At 43.6% G+C, this 25199-nt stretch overlaps 1 protein-coding gene across 1 annotated transcript in view; it reads left to right on the forward strand.

Moving 5' to 3' along the window:
• Positions 1-315: 315 nt before the first annotated feature.
• fhl3a (four and a half LIM domains 3a) overlaps positions 316-25199 on the forward strand; it is a 46094-nt gene continuing 21210 nt past the window's right edge. Inside the window, exon 1 of the mRNA XM_014166691.3 lies at positions 316-568. Coding sequence (XP_014022166.1) covers positions 490-568 — 79 coding nt within the window. The 5' untranslated portion in view covers positions 316-489. The remainder of the gene's footprint in view (positions 569-25199) is intronic.

Genomic DNA, 25199 nt, shown 5'->3' on the forward strand with positions numbered 1-25199 from the left:
ATCTGCATTTATCACGAGGGGTTGCAGTGGCTCTGTGTACCCACATTTAATATATCTGAGTGAGAGTGACTAAGCAAATCAATGGGGGTCCTGGTCAGTAATTCAACCATTATTAATACAAGTTTGGATAGCTGTCTAGACTAACTACCAAATCATAAAAAAATGTGAGCTGACATGGGCGACTTGAGTGACTGTCAGTGACTGACATAACAATATAAAAACTGCTGAGGCATAACCAAATTTAGGAATTGCACCTAACTCCGAAGGTTCGAAGTTAGAAGGAGGAGATTTTTTCTCCAATATCGGGGCGGGGTCTTGTGACTAACTTCCTCATAGACAGTAGAGCCGGTGAACTCTGTCACTCTTCAGCATCGTACAGTTAGAGGTCCGAGTAGACTGCAGTGAAAAAGGAACGGGAAAAGTTGTACAGTATAATAATCTGCCACTGGAGTAGCGACCGGTAGACCGGCTGCAATTCTCATCAGTTGAATGTCTGGTGACACAGGGCGAGAGGTGGGCTTCGATTGTCAAGTCGCAAAGGTGCATTCAACAGCGGATATAACGTCGGGTAAGCGCAATCACCCATTCTACCTACAAGAATGAATTGCAAACTTTTCGCCATCGTATCGCCACTGTCCTTGGGTAGGCCTACGCACACGTTTCTTATTCTTTGGTTTTCATCAATGAATCCATGTACATTCTTTCTTTGTAATCATTCGTTTGTGCTATTATGAATCTCATTCATTGCGCATTTGAGCCTGACGTCAGTAATGTAGGCCTAATGTGCTTTATTGAAGTAAATACTAAGTTCAGCAGTGCTCCGGGATTCTGAATGAATGAATGAATGAATGAATGAATGATACAGCAATGCGTATAATCCATGTCAGGACAGGAAGAAAGGATCACCAGACAATTTAGAAATAGCCAACTATGTAGCAGTTTGTCCATATTATACTAATGACATTAAGTAACCTGAGAACAACTGGAAATTGAGACTAGACTATACTTATAAACGTTAGCTTTCTGCTGGGCAATGCAACAAAGGGAGTTATTAAGTAATGCCATAACAGCATGTACTCTTTTGTTTTCACATGTCAAGCATAAGAGCCTCATAGAATGGGATCTTTTGACTAATGATGTGTCAATTTCAATATGAAGTTTCTACTTTTCACATTTCTAAAGCAACAAACGGTCAATAGCTCCCACCTAAACGACTCCAAGTATCTCCTTTATAAGTATACTAGGAAAGGTGACGTAATAGGCTATATCTCTTCATTTGTGAATTTCTCCAAGTTTCAGTTGGTTGGAGAGATATTTAATGTCTTATACATGGTTAAATACTGAGTAAGACATAATAACAATGTCTTCTATACAAGGGTCTAGAAGTGCTGAGATAATTGGAGGTTCTCTAGACTTTAGTGTCCCTGAACATGCTCCAGTTGCACTGAGGAAATATGAAAATTCTTGCCACTTAGCACCTTCAGTAATTACACACAGTGATAACTGGGACTGAAGACAGAGGGAGCCATGAGGGAAGGATTGCAGGGAAATGGGGACTATTCTTGTCACAGGGAGTGCTGGCCTGTCCAGTGCCCACAGATGGGTTGCATCCCAAATTGAACCGTATTTCCTACAGTGGAGGCTGCTGAGGGGAGGACGACTCATAGTAATGGCCGGAACGGCGCAAATGGAATGGCATCAAACGCATGGAAACCATGTTTGATCCCATTCCACTGATTCCGCTCCAGCCATTACCACGAGCCTGTCCTCCCCAATTAACGTACCACCAACATCCTCTGATTCCCTATAAAAATGGTCAAATGTAGTGCACGATGTAGGGAATAGGGTGCCATTTGAGACGGAGCCATGGAATACTTATCACCACTATTCCCTCTGTTTTCCCTGGCTTTAGTGCTACATGTTGAACCTTAAGGCTGTCATCAGGGCTGGCATGTCTAGGGCATCCTAGCACTGATGCAGGTAGGTAGCTGAGCATTTCCCTCACATTTTTCTTTACATTTTTAGTCATTTAGCAGACGCTCTTATCCAGAGCATACAATGCATTTTTTGTATTTTTTCCCCGAACCCACAACCCTGGCGTTGAACACACCATGCTGGCATTGCAAACACCATGCTCTACCAACTGAGCCACAGGGAAGCCCTCCTCATTGACTCGGTGGTCAGTCCCCAAGGCTGAGCAGTTCTGTGGCCATGTGTTTGGGATGGGGATGTCTATGTCGCTGTGTTTTGAGTTGTGAATTTTCATAATTGCATTGTACTGTAAATGCTAGTCATATTTAAGGTTGAACTTCCCCAAAATTCCCTAGTTTTCCTAAAATCCTGGTTAGAAAACTTCTGGAATCGGTATGGAATAAGCAGGAAAACCTGGGAATTTTGCATCACTAGTCATGTTGCTGTCTCATCTGTTGCCGTTTCACACGTTACATCGGGCGAGAAAGGGAACATGTGGTCACTGGAAGATACATCATACCCTTAAAATAGCTGTGTTACCAGGCTTACTGTGAGTTCCAGACCAACTAGGTAAGGCTCCTGCACAGTTGGTTCTCCCTTGCATGCTTCCTGCCTCCTGCCCCACCTGGGACAACTTTAGAGATCCCTGTTTTTCTACACTCAAAAGACTACAATAGCCACAAGGCTGTTGACAACCAAAGCAACCATTATTGCAGTTGTTTAGCAGTTAACCCATTTCCTGTAGTTTGTTTCAAGTAATAATTTTATTTTCAATTTCTACTTCAAGTGGAGCACACTTTGTTAATAACATATAAAATAATGTCATTCAAATAATTTGACTCACCCACATAAGTATACCTGGATGCGCATGTATCCACTTTAAAATAGGGTGTGCTTTGTTTGGGCTAATGGCTAGGTTCCAAGGTGGCGTAGCAGTCGGACATCTGTTTTGTCTTGTCCCGTGTATATATAGTTTTCTTCGTATATATTTTTATTCTCAATGTCCATCTACGGATTGAAAATACTCTTCTGCAATCTTTTATTTTTTACACTTTTTAGAACCGGAACCCCCATCAGAAGCTAGCCAGCTACTAGCTAAGAGTCAGTTAGCCACTGCTAGCAGTCATCACCATTAACTCGGACATCAGCCAGCCTCAGCCCGGTCAATTCCTGCCAGTCTGCACAGCGCAATATTAACCCAGAGCATATTGGACTGCTTTTTCTCTGCCACATCTCCGGATTCCTACAGCAAGCTCTGAACCTTTACACCGGATCATCGCAGCTAGCTAGCTGCTATCCGTGTGGCTACTCCTGGCTACCGTCTCTGTCCCGAAGCAAGCACCAGTTAGCCTGGAGCTAGCCTCGAGCTAGGCCCATCTCCGGGCTAGCCGAAGAGGTCCTTCAGCCAATTCTTGGGATACAATGCCTATTTTGCAAATTGGCCTGGACCCTTTTACTGCCGACACGGAGCCCCGCCAATCCATCACGACTGGTCTGCCAACGTAACCGTCTGAAGGAGTTTCAACAGGCTCTTCCGTTGCGACGTACCCCGGAGGCCCATTTGCTAGCCCTGGCCCGCCATGCTTTCCACCTGGCTACCCCTACCCCAGCCAACCTCTCAGCACCCCCTGCAGCAACTTGCCTAAGCACCCCCCCCCCCCCCCCCCCCCGCTTCTCCTTCACCCAAATCCAGACAGCTGATGTTCTGAAAGAGCTGCAAAATCTGTATCCCGACAAATCAGCAAGGCTAGACAATCTAGACCCTCTCTTTCGAAAATGATCTGCCGAAATTGTTGCAACTCCTGTTACTAGCCTGTTCAACCTCTCTTTCGTATCGTCTGAGATCCCCAAAGATTGGAAAGCTGCCATGGTCATCCCCCTCTTCGAAGGGGGAGACACTCTAGACCCAAACTGTTATAGACCTATATCCATCCTACCCTGCCTTTCTAAAATCTTCGAAAGCCAAGTTAACAAACAGATCACCGACCATTTAGAATCCCACCGTACCTTCTCCACTATGCAATCTGGTTTCCGAACTGGTCATGGGTGCACCTCAGCCACACTCAAGGTCCTAAACGATATCATAACCGCCATCGATAAAAGACAGTACTGTGCAGCCGTCTTCATCAACCTGGCCAAGGATTTCAACTCTGTCAATCACCGCATTCTTATCGGCAGACTCAATAGCCTTAGGGGCCAACCAAAGTTTGGCTATGAACCGAGCGTGAACCATCAAAGTTCCCCCATTTGGTTGGGGCGTCACCTCACCTTAGCTGAGGAACGCACCCTTAACCTCTCTCACTAAAGTGTCAGAGGTCTGACAAACTACAGTGTTCTTTAAAGGAGCTCCTCTTCTGGGTGTGTCAGTGTTGAGCATCTGTTATACTGTACTAATCTAATTTATAAATCGGCACCATTCCAATTACACTATAGATACTTTTGTATGTGGACACCTCTTCAAATTAGTGGATTTGGCTATTTGAGCCACACCCATTGCTGACAGGTGTATAAAATCGAGCACACAGCCATGCAACCTCCATAGACAAACATTGGCAGTAGAATGGCCTTACTGTAGAGCTCATTGACTTTCAACGTGGCGCTGTCGTAGGATGCCCCGTTTCCAACAAGTCAGATCGTCAAATTTCTGCCCTGCTAGAGCTGCCCCGGTCAACTGTAAGTGCTGTTATTGTGAAGTGGAAACGTCTAGGAGCAACAACGGCTCAGCCGTGAAGTGGTAGGCCATACAAGCGCACAGAACGGGACCACCAAGCGCTTAATGCATAAAAATTGCCTGTCCTCAGTTGTAACACTCACTACAGAGTTCCACACTGCCTCTGGAAGCAACGTCAGCACAATAACTGTTCATCGGGAGTTTCATGAAATGGGTTTCCATGGTCGAGCAGCCGCACACTAGCCTAAGATCACCATGCGTAATGCCAAGCGTCAGCTGGAGTGGTGTGAAGCTCGCCGCCAGTGGTCTCAGGAGCTGTGGAAACGCGTTCTCTGTAGTGATGAATCACACTTCACCATCTGCCAGAAGAACGCTACCTGCCCCAATGCATAGTGCCAACTGTAAAGTTAAGTGGAAGAGGAATAATGGTCTGCGGCTGTTTTTCATGGTTCGGGCTTGGCCGCTTCGTTCCAATGAAGGGAAATGTTAAGGCTACAGCATACAACAACATTCTAGATGATTCTGTGGTTCCAACTTTTGTGGCAACAGTTTGGGGAAGGCCCTTTCCAGTTTCAGCATGACAATGCCGCCGTTCACAAAGCAAGGTCCATACAGAAATTGTTAGTCGAGATTGGTGTGGAAGAACTTGACTGGCCTGCACAGAGCCCTGACCTAAACCCATCAGACACCTTTGGGATGAATTGGAATGCTGACTGCAAGCCAGGCCTAATCGCCCAACATCAATGCCCAGCCTCACTAATGATCTTAAGGTTGAATGGAAGTCCCCCCAGCAATGTTCCTAAATCTAGTGGGAAGCCTTCCCAGAAGAGTGGAGCAACAAAAGGGGGGCCAGCACCATATTAATGCCCATGATTTTGGAATGAGATGTTTGAAGAGCATGTGTCCACATAGCTTTTGGTATTGTAGTGTATGTCTTCTTAAAAGATCTCATAAATTATTTTAAATAAGAAAATAAGCAATTGATTCATAAACAAGGATGGAAATAAGTGTCTTACCACTAAATCTTATGCAAAAACCTTAGATTTAATAGATCAAGTACACAGCTTGTTTCATAAACACGGATAGAAATAATAGTACTCGTTGATCTATATTAAATTACATTTGGTTTATGAAATTAGATTTGATGGGAATTAGATTACTTTTAACATTGATCTTCATTTTTCCATAGCATCACATTGTCACTTATGAAAGTCAGAGGGTCAAAGATCATACCCCCAAGACATGCTTACCTCACCCCGTTATTGGTAACGGTGAATGATCTTTGACCCTCTCTAGGGCCTTATTAATTCAGTGCTGCGAAAAATGCAGACGGAATCACAGAATCAAGACATTAAAACGCAATTCAACAATATTAAAACATTTATTGAACATAGGAAATCAACTAAGTGTATTAGAAAATGCATTAAGATGCCAAAGATTATCATAAGACATGAACAAAATGCATCAGTGATTCATATTTTCCCATAAACTTTCTGAAGCGGCAACGGCACAGGAATCCCCCCCGTCTGAATTTGCGCATTTGTCAACCACTTTGTGTAGCCATTAGCGATGATGCTAATGTAAGACAACCTCTTCTGGTAGATGGAAAGGTTCCCAAAAACCTTCTCAATTAAATGTTAACTACAAAGTAGCCTATGCCTACCTGGCAGAATGATATGATTGTTTGTATCAATCCGGGTGGCCATTTGCAAAATCTGCAATCGCGTCATGAGCGTTACAGTAACATCGCTAACCGAATGGTCTCAGGATGGTGCACAGTTAAATTAAAGGGCAACTACACCCAAAGATGAACGTGTCTTAGATTTTTACAGGCCTCAAAACTGGTCACCTGATGTGATTTAAGCATGGTTGTGGACTTAGAACATCCAAACCTGAAAAAGCAGGGAAAAACCGAAACCTGAGGGGGAAAAAACTAAGAATTTGTGGTGGAAAACTAACGGAATCAGGCATAAGATTTGACTGATTTTGTAACTCCAAAATAACACAATACATGATTTACCAATCATTTCTCTTGGGCACAAAATAAACTGTAAAAAAAACAATACAAATGCATCCAACAAGTTTGTAGTCACAAGCTTGATGTAATCATTGTGTGCTAGGAAAATGGGACCAAATACAAAACTTTTGACTACTTTATTTAATCTTTAGTAGTGATTGGAAGTTCATCTCTTTTTAATGACTCATATCTTCTTTTGACTCATTTTGTTACTTTGAGTCAGTAATGCCCAGAGCATGCAGGACCCCCTACCTGTGAACGATGAACTTAAAACTCTAAAGAGTCATGATTCTGCAAGCCTCACGTTCACGTTATTGGAGCTGTCATTTGTGACATTGTTTAAAGCGCACTATCATTTATTGATTGCTAGGCATACAAATAAGATAATTTCTTGACGCATTTGAACAACTCTTGGCAGAATGCATTGCTTGACTGCCGTGAGGGTGATTGGCACCATATCGTTCGCGAACTGCAGCACCCCAACGATTCGTTCTCGAGTTCGAATTTGTTGCGCAAAGGCTGTGTGTATGTTTTGGTTCTACAAATCTGTGTCCATCGTAACATTCAATAATACATTTTTGCACCATGCGATCAATTATCAGTTCTATAAATGTATAAAATAAAATTGTGTGTATTTCACCCCCCTTTTCTCCCCTATTTAGTGATATCCAGTTGCGATCCAATTACGATCTTGTCTCATCACTGCCACTCCCCAACAGGCTTGGGAGAGGCAAAGGTCGAGTCAGGCGTCCTCTGAAACATGACCTGCCAAACCGCGCTTCTTAATTAACATGCGCCCGCTTAACCCGGAAGCCAGCTGCACCAATGTGTTAGAGGAAACACCGTTCAACTGACGACCGAAGTCAGCCTACAGGCGCCCGGCCCGCCACAAGGAGTCGCTAGAGCACGATGAGCCAAGTAAAGTCACCCCCCCCCCCCGGCCAAACCCTCCCCTAACCCAGACGACGCTGGGACAGTTGTGCACCGCCCTATGGGACTCCCGGTCACGGCCGGGTGTGACACAGCCTGGGATCGAACCCGGGTCTGCCGCGCCACTCGGGAGGCCCATGTATTTTCTTCTTTATGCTGCCTGCAGCTTGATCTTTTCCCTGCGCACATCTATGACAGACAGCTGTTGGTCGGAGCACGGCTCCTGAGCCACTGAGCCGAAGGAGTGCGTATTAAGTCGTTCAAAAATAATGAATTGTTTGCGAACTGCACATCACTAATCAATGTCAGTGTCAATCATTTTGATTTAAAGAAAGGATTAGTTGTTAAACAAAATCTCTTTCTCTGAGCTATTTTATTAGTGTAAAATCAAAAAAATTGGCATACAATAGCGCTCATTATTTGAATTATTTATTTTATCTAGGGTGTCAATCATTTCTGACCCTATATGGACAGTGGTATTTCAGCTCAAAGCCATGTACTGCCGTCAACTTTGAATAAAACCGCTCTTCCTCTCACTTGTACACCACAACTGGGGTGCCAGATAGCCTAGTGGTTAGAGTGTTGGGCCAGTAACCGAAAGGTTGCTGGATCGAGTCCCCGAGCTGACAAGGTAAACATCTGTCGTTCTGCCCCTGAACAAGGCAGTTAACCCACTGTTCCCCGGTAGGCCGTGATTGTAAATAAGAATTTGTTCTTGACTGACATGCCTAGTTAAATAAAGGTTGAATAAAAAATAAACTCAACTTCCTCCTATGAAGAGCTGTGTGATCTGTAGTGTCCTGCTGTGCCAACAAGGCCAGTCTGTTGGTTTTACAGTGACTTTTTTTCACAGAGGGCAAAAAAGCCAACATGCGCTATGTAGTGTCTGGCATTCCTGCCTTGACCCAGCTTATGGAGTATATCATGTATTTTGCCAAAACAGAGCACTATCTATGGCGTTTAAGTGACCGGTCACCTTCTTTGTAGGTCTCTGTGTTTTGCTGAAGGTTAGTAGTGCTCTGTTTTGGAGTGGTGCCATGTTTAAACTTCAGTGGGACCATAATGACTTGTAATCAAATGTATTGGTCACATACACACATATATTTTGCAGATGTTATTGTGGGTGTAGGGAATTACTGGTGGGTGGGTTTGGAGGCTGACAGTTTCTAACCCATAGTACAATGATGACGGACAATTCACAGTCAAGTGCAGGTTGCTAAGGACTGGAATGTTGAATTGTAGTGACAGGTTTGACGCTGCACACCTTTCATTCCCTCTTTCTCCAACTCTGAGGAAGGTTCCTGTAGCTGTTACTTTTTGCGGTCTGCTTGCTGTCTATTTGCTGACTCTCAAACGCTAAGGGGAATCGTTATTGCGGTATGTGAAATATTGGTTAAGCTACCCAGGCAATATGAACACTAGTTTTACAGAAAAAGATAACATAATAAAGGTATTGAGCACACAAGTGGTCCTGAAATGGACCTGTCAAGCATTACTTCCAAAGCAGGCTTTTCTTTCTGTATCCTATACCCTCAACCCCCATTTCCCTCTTCCTCCTGCCTTCCTCTGGTAGCCAGACTAGCCACTAACCAGGCACCCTTCAATTGAGTGTGGGGGTGCGTGGCAGGCAGCTGGAGTGTGTTTGGCCTGTCTGTGAAGGGGGGGGGGGGGGGGTGACCTCATGTTTCCTGTGGGGGTGGGTGTCCAGGTGCTGCAGTGTTATTGTGAGGGTGCACGGCTTCCTCCAGCGGCTGCTTTGTTGGTAAATGAATGAAATACGATCCTGAGAGTTTGACCCTCTGCGGGAGGCAGCGTAGGTGTTCCCTGCTGCGCTGTCTCTTCTCCTCTGTCTCTCTCTCTCCTCTCCCTCTCTGGTATAAAGGTTATTTATGCCATATGTCGTTCTCTTCCATATAATGTTGTTCACCTATTTCTATTATAAATGTTTATTTTGTCCCTACTATGACATCAAATAATCCTTCATCTCTACCCGATCTTGTCAATGCATGTCGTGCAAGAGTTTGGCTATTCCAAAAACATTTGCGGTTGGAACTGCATGACGTCAGCTACAGCTCCATAGTTCTTGTGACGAAGCAGATGTTTAGGTAAACGATTCCTGTCAAGTCATCACCCCCCCCCAGTCATGTATCCGGCTCTGTGAGTCAGCCATGACTGGTTCCCTGGCTGCGCCCAGGCCTACAGTAGGAGGATGTTGTCTACTGCAAGACAATGAGAAGTATAGCTATTGAGATGTTGAAAGGCATGTAATCATAATTAGTCCCCTCCTGCACAAAACAATCATGTGACATAGCAAGATTTTATCCTGTATTTTAAGCCTGATCCAAAAATAAGAATTAGACAAATGAAAGCAATTGGCTGAGGATGATTCTGGACCATCTGACATAAAGAGGACCGTTTGATATAAAAAAAAAAAAATAAAGATTCAAATCCAGGCATATCACATGATTGCGCAAAACACATGGCCCTAGTCATGACGTGAGACGGACTGTCCAGTTAGTATCAACACCCTCCCTCGTGATTTAATGTTATCCTGTTAGAAAAGGTTCATCATTTTAGTGGCACGTCTATAGTGAGGCAACCTGCCTTCTCAGTTGAACTGTTGTGAAACAAAGTGAGGACCGTGTTCAGTCAGGCTTAGGCAGTCTGATGGTTGATTTCATCTTTTGGCATGCATGACTATCCCCCTCGCCTAAACTTGCAACACTGTTAGAGAATGTGCCCTAGAACACTGGCAGCCACACCGCAGTGCCTTGTCAGTTATAAACATCAATCTTTGAATAAATGGGGCCATATATATATTTTTTTCTTTCTCCAGCAAACATGCCTCCAAAACCAACAAGCAAGTCACATCAAGCCGTGTAAAAGTGCACAAGGCACACATTGCAAGTTTGAGGACAAATTGCAGCGGGTTTTGAGATAACGAGTAATGTGATGTGTATTATGAATTTCATACATACAGTAATGGTTACATAGGGATGTGGCTAATGACTAAATCATAGGATAGGCCTGTATGATTAGCAGAGGCACTTGGGGGGGGGGGGGGGGGGGGGGTGTGTGTGTGTGTGTGTAATGTAGTCAAATAATAATTTATACAGCGTGGTAGGGAGTGTAATTTCATCTTGCAACAAACCTGAGAAAGACAGTGTGTTCAGGCCTCTTTGCTACTGTTCACTCAGCAGCCCTATGTCCTCCATTGAAGTGGGAGTGTATATGTTCTACAGATATATTCGCCATACAGTAACTTAAACATCCCTTCCGTAGCTGTCCCTTGTTACTTTGGCAACTCCCAAAGCATTTATTTCGAGGACCGTGACCTACCAGAAACCTTCTGTCTGATAACAATGAAAGGAATAACAATGAGGAAGATGGGTGAAGTTTTATCGAGAAATCCATTGATCAATCAAACACATCAGCCCAAACCTTTTTCTGTTTGCTTTCTTCTAATGGTAATAATACATGGGTTATGTCTAGCGTCTTTCAAGACCAAGACGCTTCTGCTCTGTGAACTTAAAGGTGGCTGCCAAAAAAACACATCTGTGGGACAGACTGTCCTGAAGGATCACCCACCCGTGATAAGCATGTTGTATCTCTTGTCATCTTTCAGTAATCCTATTCTCGGCTAGATTTACACCTCCCATAATGTATGTGACAGAAGTCATTGTTCATCTGGAGTGTCATGGATTTTGTCTTCTCCTTTTTTGGGTTGCTCTCACTCACCAAGCATATGGCCTAATTGGCCATCACTTTGAGGCATTGTGGCTTGCTATGATCCCCACCACAGAGTGATTCTCAACAGCCCTGAACAAGGCCCAGCACTGTTGCTAATGCTAACGATACAACCAGAGAGCATTAGAGGGCCTGACGTCTTTCCACAACAGCATGTTCACAAGGCTTTCTCATAACAGTGATGTCCTGGCGTAGCAATTTGCCTGCAATCCTTGTTTGTTCCAACATGCCATCAACACCACTGCAGAGACTTTGTCTTTTATATGGCTCGGCTACCCACCTTGCCCCAGCACTCGCGCGCACACACACTGAGCTAAGTGCCAAGGCTGGTTTATTAGGCTTGATTGCTTCCCAACACTTAATGAGCCTAGCCTCCCACCACATCTGCAAGAAATGAAACCAAATGACTGTGACATCGTCACAGATGTGGAGTAATCGGAGGTGTCTGTGTGTGTGTGTGTGTGTGTGTGTGTGCATTTCCTTGAATTTGTGTGTTTGGATGTATGTGGACCCCTTTTGTGCAGATACTGAACCCTGTACCATAGGTTGTTACTCAGCACATCTTTTCTGAAGGGGCTGTGTGAAGTGTGTACGTGCGTAAATTCCTCAACCCAAGTTATGGATTGGCTCCCCCTAGCCGACCCTGGACTGACCCGTCTTGCATGAATGTTACTTGTACAGATTAGATATGCATTTTCTCCTCTGTTAAATTCATATGGCTGTCTTGTTTATTTGGAGCACAGCTGCGAGTGAGCGTGTTCCCCTCTTTAAGTAAACACAGGCAAATCCTTGCTCCGCATGATGGAACTGGTGGGCCATCAAGAATGTGACTCCTTATCCGGGTATCTTCAGTAGCCGCCTCTCCTTTTCTCTCGCGCTCCTTTTTCTCTTCCCATCTCCATAGTTGAATAGACAGTCGAGTTCTCTCCTCAGAGGAGGCAGGCTAAGACAGGCCAGACCGACCTGCCACATTCACACATTCCACTAAAGGTGTGAGCGTATGTCACTCCGTGGACCGTAAATCGAAGTGTATATGATAAGTTGCCCAAGTCCAACATAAACATAGGGGAGTGTTTACTTGGCAGCAGCATGGGTACATGTTGGTACTAATGTGCAAGAGTCAGGCAGAGTAGAGGGGGAGCCATCGCAATGCCTTGCACTTGCAGGAACCATAAATGGGAGAAAGTGTCCTTGGCTTGGCTATAAAAGAACACCAGCTCCTGGTTGATGAGGAGAAGAAGACGGAGGTGATTTACGACAGGACGAGCAATGGCGATCCACTGCCAGGGATCTTGAATGAAGGGCTGCAGAAAGGAGATGGAGAGAGGAGTGGCCCAAGAGGAACACCGTTAAATCTCGAAGGCACATCTGTCAGTGGCCTGTCACAGCATGGCTTAATCTGAGGTTACTGCAAGTCCCTACTGTTTAGTTGATGTTCAGTCCATACTAATGCTATTGACTCTCACCTGTAGGGGTTTGTGTTAGGCACTAGGCCGGACAAATTCCACTCCCTTTTTTCTGCATGTTAGACTCAGTAATATGACGTAGATGCAGAAAATAAACAGCGTAGTGGGTAAATTTCCGCAAGTCTTGCATCTCTCGCATCTCTCTCATCTCAATCTGCAGTGCTGCACAAGGCGAAGTAATTTAGCGGCGTCTACCTTTTTTTAATTCAACAAAGAGCGGAAGAGAACGTTGTAATTTTATCAGACACACTTGATTAAACTCTTTACTTTTTACTTTTAAGGTCTTTTGTCAAACAGTCGGCTGTATGAGATCATATGACTAATGTACTCCAAAGAGTGTAATCTGTTTGTTTGATAGGGCTCGCAGAACCAAAGGGTGGATTAAGCCCAGGATGTTTGTGGATAGTTGAATATACACTGTGAAAAATGTTACCTAGTTTCAACTAATTATTATTAAGTAACAGCTTTTTTTTAACTTTATTCAACTTTTCTGTTAGTGTTAGCTAAACTTAACCTTTTTAGTTGGCCCAAACTTGGCACCAATTTGAGAAGTCAGGCAAAACTTCTGTCAACATAAAATGTGTTTGCTCAACTTGTCTTGTGTTCATTCACCTATTATTTGGCCATCTTAATAAAAAAAAAAAAAAAAGTCTATACATAACTAAAAATATCAACGCAACATGCAACAATTTCAAAGATTTTCCTGTGTTTCAGCTCATATTAGGAAATCAATCAATTTACATAAATTCATTAGCTCCTAATCGATGGATTTCACATGACTGGACAGGGATGCAGCCATGGAAGCCAGGCCGACCCACTGGGGACCAAGACCCAGCCAATCAGAATTAGGGCTTTACTACAGACAAATATTTCCCCCTCGCAGGTGGTCCTGGGCTGGCGTAGTTACACGTGTTCTGCGGTTGTGAAGCCGGTTGGACAGACTGCCAAATTCTCAAACAACGTTGGAGGTGGCTTAGGTTAGAGAAATGAACATTCAATTCTCTGGCAACAGCTCTGGATGACATTCTTGCAGTCAGCATGCCAATTGCACGCTCCCTCAACATGAGACATCTGTGGCATGTTGTGTGACAAAACTAAACATTTTAGAGGGGCCTTTTATTGTCCCCAGCACTAGGTGCACCTGTGTAATGATCATGCTGTTTAATCAGCTTCTTGATATGCCACACCTGTCAGGTGGATGGATTATCTTGAAAAAGGATCAAATGCTCACTAACAGGGATGTAAACAAATTTGTGCACCAAAGTTGAGAGAAATAATGTTTTTGTGCATCTGGAAAATGTGTGTGACATTATATTTGAAATCATAAACATGGGACCAACACTTTTTTTTAAATGTTGCGTTTTATCTTTTTGTTCAGTGTAGTTGAAACAACAAAAAAAAATAATTCTAACTCATTCCAGAGCAGAGACCAGAACATCTAACATGTTTAGCAGCACAGATGGGACCCAGACCTGGGAGCCATGGAGGTTCTGTTGATGTTGTTGTGTCTGCTGTTGTGCACATTTCTTTGAGGTTTCCAGGCCCGTTAGACGCAGAGTAATGTCCAGACTTTCTGGTTCTCTGAGCAGGACTTTTCTAAGTGTCTTGCTCCCATCGATCAAGACATATTTTTGTGACGTCATTCGAGAGGGAAGAGCGTTGGAGGGTATCTTTGGGGCGATGTCTTCATTTGAAGGGGAATGTGACATCCATAGACTCCAACAGATTCTGTTTCTATGTTCATGATGACATCACTCCCATGCCCTTGACCATCAAACACCAAGCTGACCCTTACTGCAGATGGAACCCTATCCCTAAACATGACCACCGACTTTGACCGTGACCCTGAACTGAAAGGTTTAGAGGACCTTTGGTCAGAGTGAAATCGATAGTTTCCTAGCTGCATTCCTGTTTAGGATTATTACACTTACGTAGGCAGTATTCTTGAATCAGTTTCAATACAATGCTTAGGATGTAAAAAATACTAATGTTGCTATAATGCTCCATTGGTGTGGGCTGGAATATAATCGCTGCTTTGCACTGTTCAGGTATCCTCAAAAGGTGTAGAGCCGGGGTCCATGCATGTTGCCATCTCCATTCAGACTTAATGGGGGTTGCCAGATTACCTCTCTACTCTCCACTGAGACAAAGTCAAAGCTGTACATTCTCAACGCATTCGCCCATTCCTCTCGAGCAAAGTCTGGCAAACATTATTAGTTGTTTGTTCTCTACTTTTTGACATACGTTAGTAGTTGTTGCACTTTAAGGGGAGCAGGAGACCTAGGCATCCAGCATCAAACAGAACCACATCCAATGCAAGTGCAATGAAATTAAATCAATGAGTAGAACAGACTGCTTGGAAAGCAGTACAGCATAGGGCCAATGACACCAACACCATGACTAAACCCCGAAAATATTTGGATTGGATTTGAAAAAAGTCATCAACATAAGGGCATTTAATCTTTTTTTCACCCATTTAAAAAAATATATATAAATCAATGATATGGTAACACTTTGTTGTTGAATTCACAACTCAACCAAATGTAAAATCAAAGCTCGACGTTGAACTGACGTCTGTGCCCAGTGGCACTATGATGTTAAATATGGCTTTCGGTCTTAAGTCGGCATAAAGATGATATGGATCATAGGTCAGACCACGTCATACTTCTCTGTTGAACGCAGAGATAATTTGTGTATGGTGTATATGTGTGCTCCTACACATTCTTGTGTTTTTGTGTGTGGGTGCCAGCTTTTTAACCTTTACAGTGTAGCCAGATTGAATGGTGTTTACCGTGGGGTGCCCTTTTTATGTCACCATCTGTGGTTGACTGTGATGCTGTGCAAGCTAGCAGCCCACTAATCAGGGCTGTGCAGTAGATCTCGTTAATTTACACCTTGTGTGACAAACATGTACTTTTAGTTGATCGATGGAGACGCCAGGTTTAGTCAGAGCAGTGACTAAACCTGGCGTCTTTGACTACACACCTTGTCTGTCTGCCAGGTTTCTGTCTGTTCCCGTCTCACTGCTAAAGATATTTTCCTGTTCCTACTAGTGTTGCACGGTATACCGAAACTTCTGTACTTTTTCGTACTAGAACTTGTTACTTTCGGTACTTCTGTGAAATCTCACGTCGTTTACTGATTTGGAGAGGATCAAGTCTGTCCTATAGCGCAGCCGATGTCCCCTTATAGCTTGAGCGCGCCGTTCCTGCTTCACTTACTCATTGCTAACTGTAGCCTGTCCTGAGGAGCCACTGCACTCACTGGGAATCTTGGCTACATCATGTTAGCCCCACACTTAAGCTGCACAGAAGTTAACACACTTGAATAATGCAACACGGCATGTTGAAACTGTTAATTACTCTTCGCAAAACAATGTTCATTACAGGCTTGAACACTTTACAATGAAAGATATCGGTAGCTTCCAGCTTTGTAGGACAACTTTCGAAACATAACTAAATAATAAAAACATACTGTTGAAATCCAAAGCTCATAGTCATCAAAAACTTTATTCATGTCCTTCATCTCCCCTGATCATTCCCAGTCAAGATCATCTTTGCTCAATCCTTGAACTGACTGTGTATGTGAATAAGCACTCACTTTTATAAAATAAGATACTGCTTCTTCTATGCAAATGTTGTTGATCAGTATAATAAACTAAGTCCCAAATGGAAAGGAAACTGTTTTTTCATCTGTAGCCCCATGAAATCAGTCAATACATGCTCAATAACACAATGCATGCACACACTTCTATTGAATATGCATTCACCGGTATTGTGAATAGGCCTAGGTTACATCTTGATTTACCCTGTTTATCAGTAGATTTACCATACGAATAAATCAATACCGTAGTTGTATTGGTAAAAAGAAAATCAAATTGATTGTATAATTGATTCATTTAAAATGCATACATTCAAAATTCAAACATTTTCTTCAAATGTAATGACATTGAACTAAAAAGATCTGTCTGGATCAAGTGCAATTCTGTGACTTTAGGTAATACGTCTTGTTTTTTGCCGTTGTATCGTTTTGGTATCAAATATTATCGAGTATCGTGATGCCAACCTGGTATTGGTATCAAAGAAAGAATTCTAGTATCATGTCAACACTACTTCCTACTCTGTTAATCTGTTCTTAAGTCCTAGTCTTGAGGTTTCGCCTATACTGTTTCCTATAGCCTACTGTCTCCTAAAGAAGAGACATGTATAGGACCAGAGTAAAAGAGGGAGTTGAGAAAGAGCGGGGAGATTGTGGTTGATAGATTGAGAGAGATAAGACATGTCTGATTGGGACTCAACGTAATTCAACTCTACTATCTGTGTTTACCGAAACACCTGTGCTTGCTTACGTTGTCTCTTTGTTTAACCAAAGCGCTGGGTGGACTTTGCAGTGAATTAGGCGGAGAAGACGAATAGTGTTTTGCATGGCTGCATGATAAAGAGATCCCATGTGACACAGCGAGATAAGAGTGTGACGGATTGTGGCTCTCCTCTGGTAAAGTCAACTGGATTTCTTAGATTGGGCTCTCCTTCAAGCGCTATTGAACACTACAATAGTCAAGTCCAAGAAACTCCCTGTCCATTCGCACCAAGGTATATCTGCTATTTTTGATAATGATTATGATGATTCAAATGTGTCTACTGAGAATCTACTTATAACAACCTGCCCCTCCCCAAATATATTCAATGACAAGGAAGCAATGACCTGCCCTTGACCTGGCTACTACAAGTTCTGACTCATTTTCCTCAGCAGTGGAGACAGAAGAAGGGCGGGACCAGAGTGAATGAGCATGGAGAATGTGCCTGCATTGCAAAGTCCAGCAGATATTGCACCTTATAGACATAGAATAAGGAGTTTCATCTCTGGGCCCATGAGCTACCATCTTTCATCCACAACTATGAACATGGTCCAGGTTCTCATGTTGGAGAAGGGCAGAGAGATGGAGAGGTAAGGGGAAGGGTAGCAGAGGGGAACGGGGTGGAGTCCTTGGAATGGCAGCTTGATTTATGGACACTTTTTGAAGTGTGCTCATTCCAGCCGTGTGTGTGTGAGAGCCGGGGCGTTCTCCCCACGGTACGGAGAGGGGGAAAAAATGACCAGCGGGTCGCTGACCCCCACTGGCTGCACCACTCACATATGGACTTCCTGATTTTTGTGGCAATTCATCAGCATGCATTTGACCTCCGAAGCTAAAATGAGCAATGCAGTCTTCTCCAACAGACACGTGACATTCTCTTCTCTCGGGTCCTATGTGAAGGTCAAAGAAAATGAGAGAAGGGGGTGGGAGGAGAAAGGAGGTGGTCCTTTTTGATGGGTCTGATGGGGATCGTAAAATTGGGTCAGGAGAGGCGTGTTTCGGCACAAGCCAGCAGTCTTTCCTCTTTCTTCCCTCATGCTGAACTCTGGAAGGATGTTTCGTAACTGTGTGGTTGTGTAAGTTTTGTCATTATTCCCTAGTGGCCTAATGCAGATTTTTTTTTTTCCATGGCTGGTGTGTATAAAAATTGTCACTTTTCCCTGTTATGACAGCTTCAATGAAATCACTGTTTGAATGAACACAGCTTTCATTGGTCTCTTATACCAGTGAGGAGGGTAATTTGGCAGGATTATGCCTATTAAACCCTAGTGCTTCTTATCCCAGTCTGGTCCACTCTCTGTCTGGACTGATTATCCACTCCGTGTGCTTTGAAGACAATGACCAGGATCTGCCCACTTTGTTTTTAGTGCTCATTTCCTAAATATATCAAGTTATTGGATCTTATCGGGTTCATTCATGAGTGGAAGAGTTGGAATTGTGAATATGAGCAGTAATTACACTCAATGGGAAGTCCCAAAAAAAGAGACTTTGTTTTCATCCCTGTTCCCTATATAGTGGCCATAGTTTGACCAGAGCTGTATGTGCCCTTGTCAAAAATAGTGCACTATAGAGAATAGGTTGCCATTTGGGACTCAGTTTAAACAAACTGCTGGTGTGTGTATGCAGCTGCTCGCCGTGTCTGGTCTTCCTGCACAAGTCACCCATTGTACCCCAATTTTGTATTTTTGTCTTTGAGCCCTCTATCTTCCCATTTTAGCCTTTCAGTGTAAAGAAATTGTGTGTGTGAACTTTTGCATGTGCTGTATATGTTTGTGTGGACAGTGGCCTGTGTGTTTCTTTGTCTAGTTGCTTGTCTCTGCGTCAGGCGTGTTTATACAGTACATGTCTGTTTTTCTTTGTGACCGTGTGTGCATGCCTGTGTCGGTGTGTTTGTGTGCACATATAGTACTCGTGTGTACTGGGATGGGATCTGTGAGATATCCCAGAGCGATCTCTGTTTAGGGGGACAGGAAGGAGCAACTGGCCCCCGCATTGTCGTTGACCCCATGCTAGTCATAGGGGTCGCCGTCCAGCAGGAAAGGAACCCACTTATGGCCTCTCCTACAAACACCAGAATGAAAGAAAGGGTCATTACGTTTTTATGAGTGGAAAATTAAAATTTGAGATGTATCAGACGGGCCAACTGGGGGAATGGGACTGTCGACATAGAAATGCCTGTCGCTCCACCACCATTATCACACCCAGTTATTAGGCCTGTTCTGTTTTTGTTCAGTAGTTCTTTAGTACGCTGCTTTTAATATGCTTCTGTTACACTGTCCCTTACTGTACTGACATGGATTGACCTGTTCCTCATGTTCTGGCGGCTTTTGGCCAACTTTTCTAATGTTGCATCAGTTTTGTATATTCATTTTATTTTGGGCACCTTAGATCCAGCTCCTCCGCCAAAGACATAATGTGGTTTTATCGGGGCAAAATGAATGAAGTCCGCCCACAAGTCATGTACAGTATCCCCTGACAGTGAAATAGTTCATCTACGAGCATGTGCCTACTCATTCAGTGAAAAAATGTATCATACAGTACATTGAGTGAGATGGTCAACATATTTCGCATTGCCACAGCATCACCTCCAGAACGCTGGTTGCTGCCCTCAGAACTCCGGGAGGACAAGAAGCAAGGGAACACTTCACTGCCAAATGTTTTATGGTGCCAGGGAATGAGGGCACTGTTTGCACGTCTCCAAGGAGACCTTACTCTGTGAAGAAAAAAAGGACCTCTGGATATTACTGGAAATTACTTTTAACGGTGATTCATCCCAGTCGTTTCCCATTTGGCAGGTTCCCTCAGCATTTTCTGGACATACGTGATGTTTTTTCCCCACAAATAAACCCATCTTTTCAAGGTTGTGGAGCGAGAGAGAGAAAGGGAGGGTTTTTGGTGACAGCAATTTACTCTTGTGAGTTGCAGAGAACACAGCTAGGGTAGATGAGGTCAACTTTGGTACTCATTACAAGTGTACTTACTAGGACCGATATGGAACACTTCTAATAGGACATGTCTCCGATGCCTATACCTGCAAGCCACAAAGCCTCCAGATAGTCCCTATGTAGGTTTGAAATAGAGAGAGCGAGCAATAGGGAAAGAGACCCTTGCCACATTGACCAAAAATCTGGCATCTTAACCCAACGATCAGGTGCCACCATAGAAATCATGAGTGGCCATGTGTGTGAGAGGAATAATTGCTTGCAGTTGTGGCGAGCAGCAATTGCGCGTTGCCATCAAAGGGTGCTCAAATTGCTGACTGTGCGGGCTCTGAAACTCTACACCAGCTCCTTGATGCCCTCGCTAACTGTGCTGAGTCGGCAGAATCAGGCGACCACCTGGGAATGGCCAGTTTACAGGAGCCATTTTGGCTCTGTGCCGCATGGTCTAGCCTTGGTTTTTGGTCCCTGTGGGTTGGAAATAGCCATGGACCTATAAAAGGCGGTAGGGCATGAGGGGATGATGTCAAATCAACTTGCTGATGTATTCATGAATACAATGTGCTTACTCTGTCATGCTAAATGGTCTGTGTAGCATTTGACTAGCCAACTTTTGTGTCAAAGGTTAAGGGAACTACACAGATGACCATTTTGGTAAGCAAATACAGAATGTGAAGTGTCATTCAGGTCAGATCCCTAGAAACCAGGAAGGATGGAATTTGCATTGTCCGTTACAGACGAAAGGAAATCCACTGCTCTGGAAAGGAAGGATAAGAGGCAGCATGGATCTTTCACCACTGTCTCTGCATGATGGACCGGGCTCTGAGAAATGCCTTTGTTCTGTATATCAAGTTCCCGGTGTCCTATCTCAGCCTTGAGACCAGTCCTACTACAGCAGGGGTCTCCAACATGTTCTAGCTACTTTTAAATGATGAAACATGTCACAAGCAGCTCATTAATTATTTACTAGCTTTCAAATAGGCACTATTTTGTCATTTCACATTCTGTTTTTCTCCATTTTATTTTTCCTGTTTTGGGGGAAAAAAATCAGTTATTCACTCAAAATTACAAATATTCATAAAGAAAACAATGACATTGGATGTTCTAAGTCCATGTCAATGCTTAAATTGCATCAGCAATTTTTTTTGAGGGCTGAAAAAAATGGGGAAAACGCATTTAGATTCTTTTTTGTGTAATACCCCTTTAATTGTGCATTTAGTGAAAGAGGAATGTGCTGGTCTAGGGATGTTTTTACTGCTGCATATATCCAGTGGTGGGAAAAGTACCCAATTGTCGTACTTTAAAAAAGTTAAGATGCCTTAAATGACTCAAGTAAAAGCAAAAGTCACCCAGTAAAATACCACTTGAGTAGAAGTCTAAAAGTATTTGGTTTTCAATATACTTTAGTATCAAAAGTAGAAATAATTTCAAATACGTAATTTTAAGCAAACCAGACGTCAATTGTCAGGGTGAATTTAAAAAAACAACATTTTTTTACGGATAGCCAGGGTCATTTGGGTTTAGTGAATCCGCCAAATCAAAGGCAGTTGAGATGACCAGGGATGTTCTCTTGATGATTGTGTGAATTGGACCAGTTTCCTGTCCTGTTAAGCATTCAAAATGTAACAAGTACTTTTGGGTGTCAAGGAAAATGTATGGAGTAAAAAGTACATTTTCTTTAGGAATGTAGTGAAGTAAAAGTAGTCAAATGTAAATGGTATAGTACAGTTACCCCAAAAAACAAGTTAAGTATTAGTGTATTTTTACTTAAGTACTTTACACCACTGCATATATCATGACAGAGTTTTTAAAAAGACAAACGTGTGCCGCACACAGACATACAGGGGCAATATTGATGGAACTTAATTTGCAGATGTTGTGTTACGTTTGGCTTTTAAGCCAATTCTGGCTAACTAGGAGTGGGATAATGTCAATGTCAATTTGATTGGTTAGTGCTTGAGGTGTCTGATACTTGAGATTTGTTTAGGACAGTTTGCGCTGGAACCCATGCACTTTCAGAATTGATAGGTGGGCTGCGAGCTACCGGCGTTCGACCTGTTGGAGACGCCTGTACTACAGCATAACATGTGTGACTGAATCCATTTCTATGACTGGATCACTCACCTCCAAATGAGAAAATCACAATTTCCGTACCAATATCCAAGTGTCAATAAGGCGCCACAGTTCAAAAATATGACAGATTTTGTGTTTTGTTTCTGGCTCCAGACATAACAGCCTTGTCTGGTGACTGGGGAGGTTGTTGTGTCTGGTGACTGGGGAAGCTGTTGTGTCTGGCTGTAGGTACAAACGAGGGGAGCGGGGAGGGAGGTCGAGATGTAAAACACCGGCAGAGATGAAACGCCAGTGAAGATATTGCATAGGAGGACTCCCTCCGTTTCCCCTTCTGAAGATTGGTGCAAACACCATCCTCTCCAGAGACCACCTAGGCTGACCTGCTGCTGAATCACTCTATAAGGGAGCCAGAGTGTACTGACCTACTGTAACTAAATATTCTGGTCCTAATGCTCTAGTAGCGCAATTCTCCTTTAGGTGGGAGAAATGCAATACTTTTTCAAGGATCAAGCTAGTGCGGCGTGTTTTTGTTCTGTTGCAAGCATTATTGAAATTTGGCGCACAAAAAAATAACTACAGCCTTCGACAGATATTGAAACAATCGACTTCCCATGGTATCTTCACGTCTGCATTTGCACCTTGCTCCAATGAAGCCTCAGAGGATGATACTGAGCCAAACCCTCCCCTCACTCTGCCAGTGTCTGTAGGGTTCTGCTTTCAAAGAGATGAAAGAGATGTCCTGGCCTATCCCCTGGATTGGAGTGCAGATGATGACAGGCAGCCCAGCCAGGGGGAGGACAGGACATTGATGGGATGGCCATGTTTGGTAATAAATCTGCACGGTGCCGCTGGTCAGCCGGAAACGGGGGAGCAAGGACACTCCTGGGAATCAGGGCCATTTTTGTTTGTTTGTTCAAGGAGGAATAATATACTCCACCTTCTCATACAGTGGCTTCTGAATAGTACTCACCCCACTCCATATAACACACTCCCTACCAATGTCCACTAGGGCCCTAACTGAGAAGATTTGCTGTAATGACTGTCAACTTGCTACATGCTTCCTCCTTTTTTCAGACATTGCTCTCTCTCGCATTAGCATTTAAGTCTATTCTCTTGTTTATAACGTCATAAGCTTTCTTTTATTACCATGACTAGATTTGTATCCTTTTGTTGAAAAATTCTCTATATAGTCTTTTCTCTCAGCTCTTTAGTCTCTGCATTCTTTCACTTCCTATATTCCCCTTGCAATGCTGACAGTCTTGTCATTATCTTCCCATCAACTAGTGTTTCCCACTCAGATCTAGGCCGATTTATATTTTCTCGCCTGCTACCTGTCTTTGTCACTTACTGTACATCCCGCTTTCTCTTTCTCGCTCTCTCCGTTTTTGCCTCTGCCCTCTTAACATTTACCGGCAAATACCAGTGCTGCAGAGAAAGTAAAGACAGACCTTCCTGCATTCTCCAGGCAGTGACTGTCCAAAACCTCCTTTGGCATGCTGGAGTTGACTGCATACTTCCCCGAATCCAAACCAGATGTGAAATTGTAATGTATGGCAGCGTTTTTTTTCTTTTCTTCTTTCTCTTCAAAGGAAGACAAATGTGGTCCAAAAACGTAGTCTTTTGACCATCCACACAGTGATATAAAAATACATCCAGATACATTTTCCAGAATCTAAAGCTGTCCTTCATGGTTGGGTGAAAAAGCACCGTAGGATTTAGGATCATTTTTCTGTTATTGTTTGGTGTTGGGGGAGCGTTATGGTAAGCTTGGATAGACAGTTCGCAGAGGGGGGATATATGAAAGTTGCATTTCGGACTGCTTTACTTCTGAGAGTAGCTATTCATTCTTTCCTCACAATGAGCATGTCCTCTCTTGGCAAGTAAGAATGTGGCTTTATCACAATGTACTCTTTGGCATTTACAGAAGTCAGTAATAGGCCTACAGCAATTACTGATGAGAGCTGCGTTACCTCCTTTCCTGTGGTTTACTGACATTCTCCATAAGATGCTTTAAATCACCATGAAACTCCTGTTCAATGTTAATCCCCATTTTTCCCTTCAGGGCCAGTAAGCATATATCCGTCTACTCACTGCGCAAAGTAAACCCTGCTAACCTTCTAGCGGAGGTTTGTGTCCCACATAGGCCTGTCTTTTCCTGGGTTTCCTCTGCCTCTCTTCAAATCTCTAAATCACATCTCTCCTCAACACCTGCTCGCTCATTAAAAGCTAAGAGAAGAGACAAATTACAAAGGCCCTGCCACAGGTACTCATTTGGCCTCCTTTATGTTTACGACACTCTCCCTCATTGGAGCCCTCGGTGTCCTCCCACCACCACACCAGGCTGTGTTTAAATGCTCAGGGACAATGACCAGTTAGGCCTCCTGTGTCTGGTCCTCTGCCCAGCCCTCTTTTGGTGAAGTCAAACCCTCCACATAGGAACAGTGTACCCCTTTCTCGCTACTGAGCTAAACTAAGCTGAGCTGTACTGGGTCTGCCTGTGTACGCTTCCAGCGTAGTTGATGAAACCATGTGGAACGGACGATATGAGAAGAATGAAAATATCTGAGCCAGCACAGTATGGCTTGAGTCAGCTTGATAGTATGAAAAATGGTCAGTAGAGACAAAGCATCTCGTTGGTGTTATTTTAGGGATCACAGAGAATAGCGATGGCCACAGCAGTAGTGTTTTAATGGGGCCTACTGATTGTAGCCTCATGAAATGTTTGAGGAATAAGGATGTTGTTGGGTGGGCCAGGTTGTTCTCGTCTGAAAGTGGGGGAGAAAAGATGTAGAAGTGGCAACTCTTCGGCTGGAGCCTCCGTTTGTTTACCGACGGCGTCCGATCTGTGGCTCCACGCCGAGGCTGGAAGCGTAAACACCAGCGGCCACAGATTGCGCAATGGCTATGTAAGCATCCCGACCCGTGGAAGCTATGGAGTGCTGGGGTGGAGTTGGCCTGTTCCAACCACACTTAAGGAAATGTTGGTTTGACCTACCGAAACGCATCAGTTTAAGATGGTGTTCCATTG

This window comes from Salmo salar, chromosome 02 (genome assembly GCF_965601325.2).
Source record: "Salmo salar chromosome 02, fSalSal1, whole genome shotgun sequence".
NCBI classification, from domain to species: domain Eukaryota; kingdom Metazoa; phylum Chordata; class Actinopteri; order Salmoniformes; family Salmonidae; genus Salmo; species Salmo salar.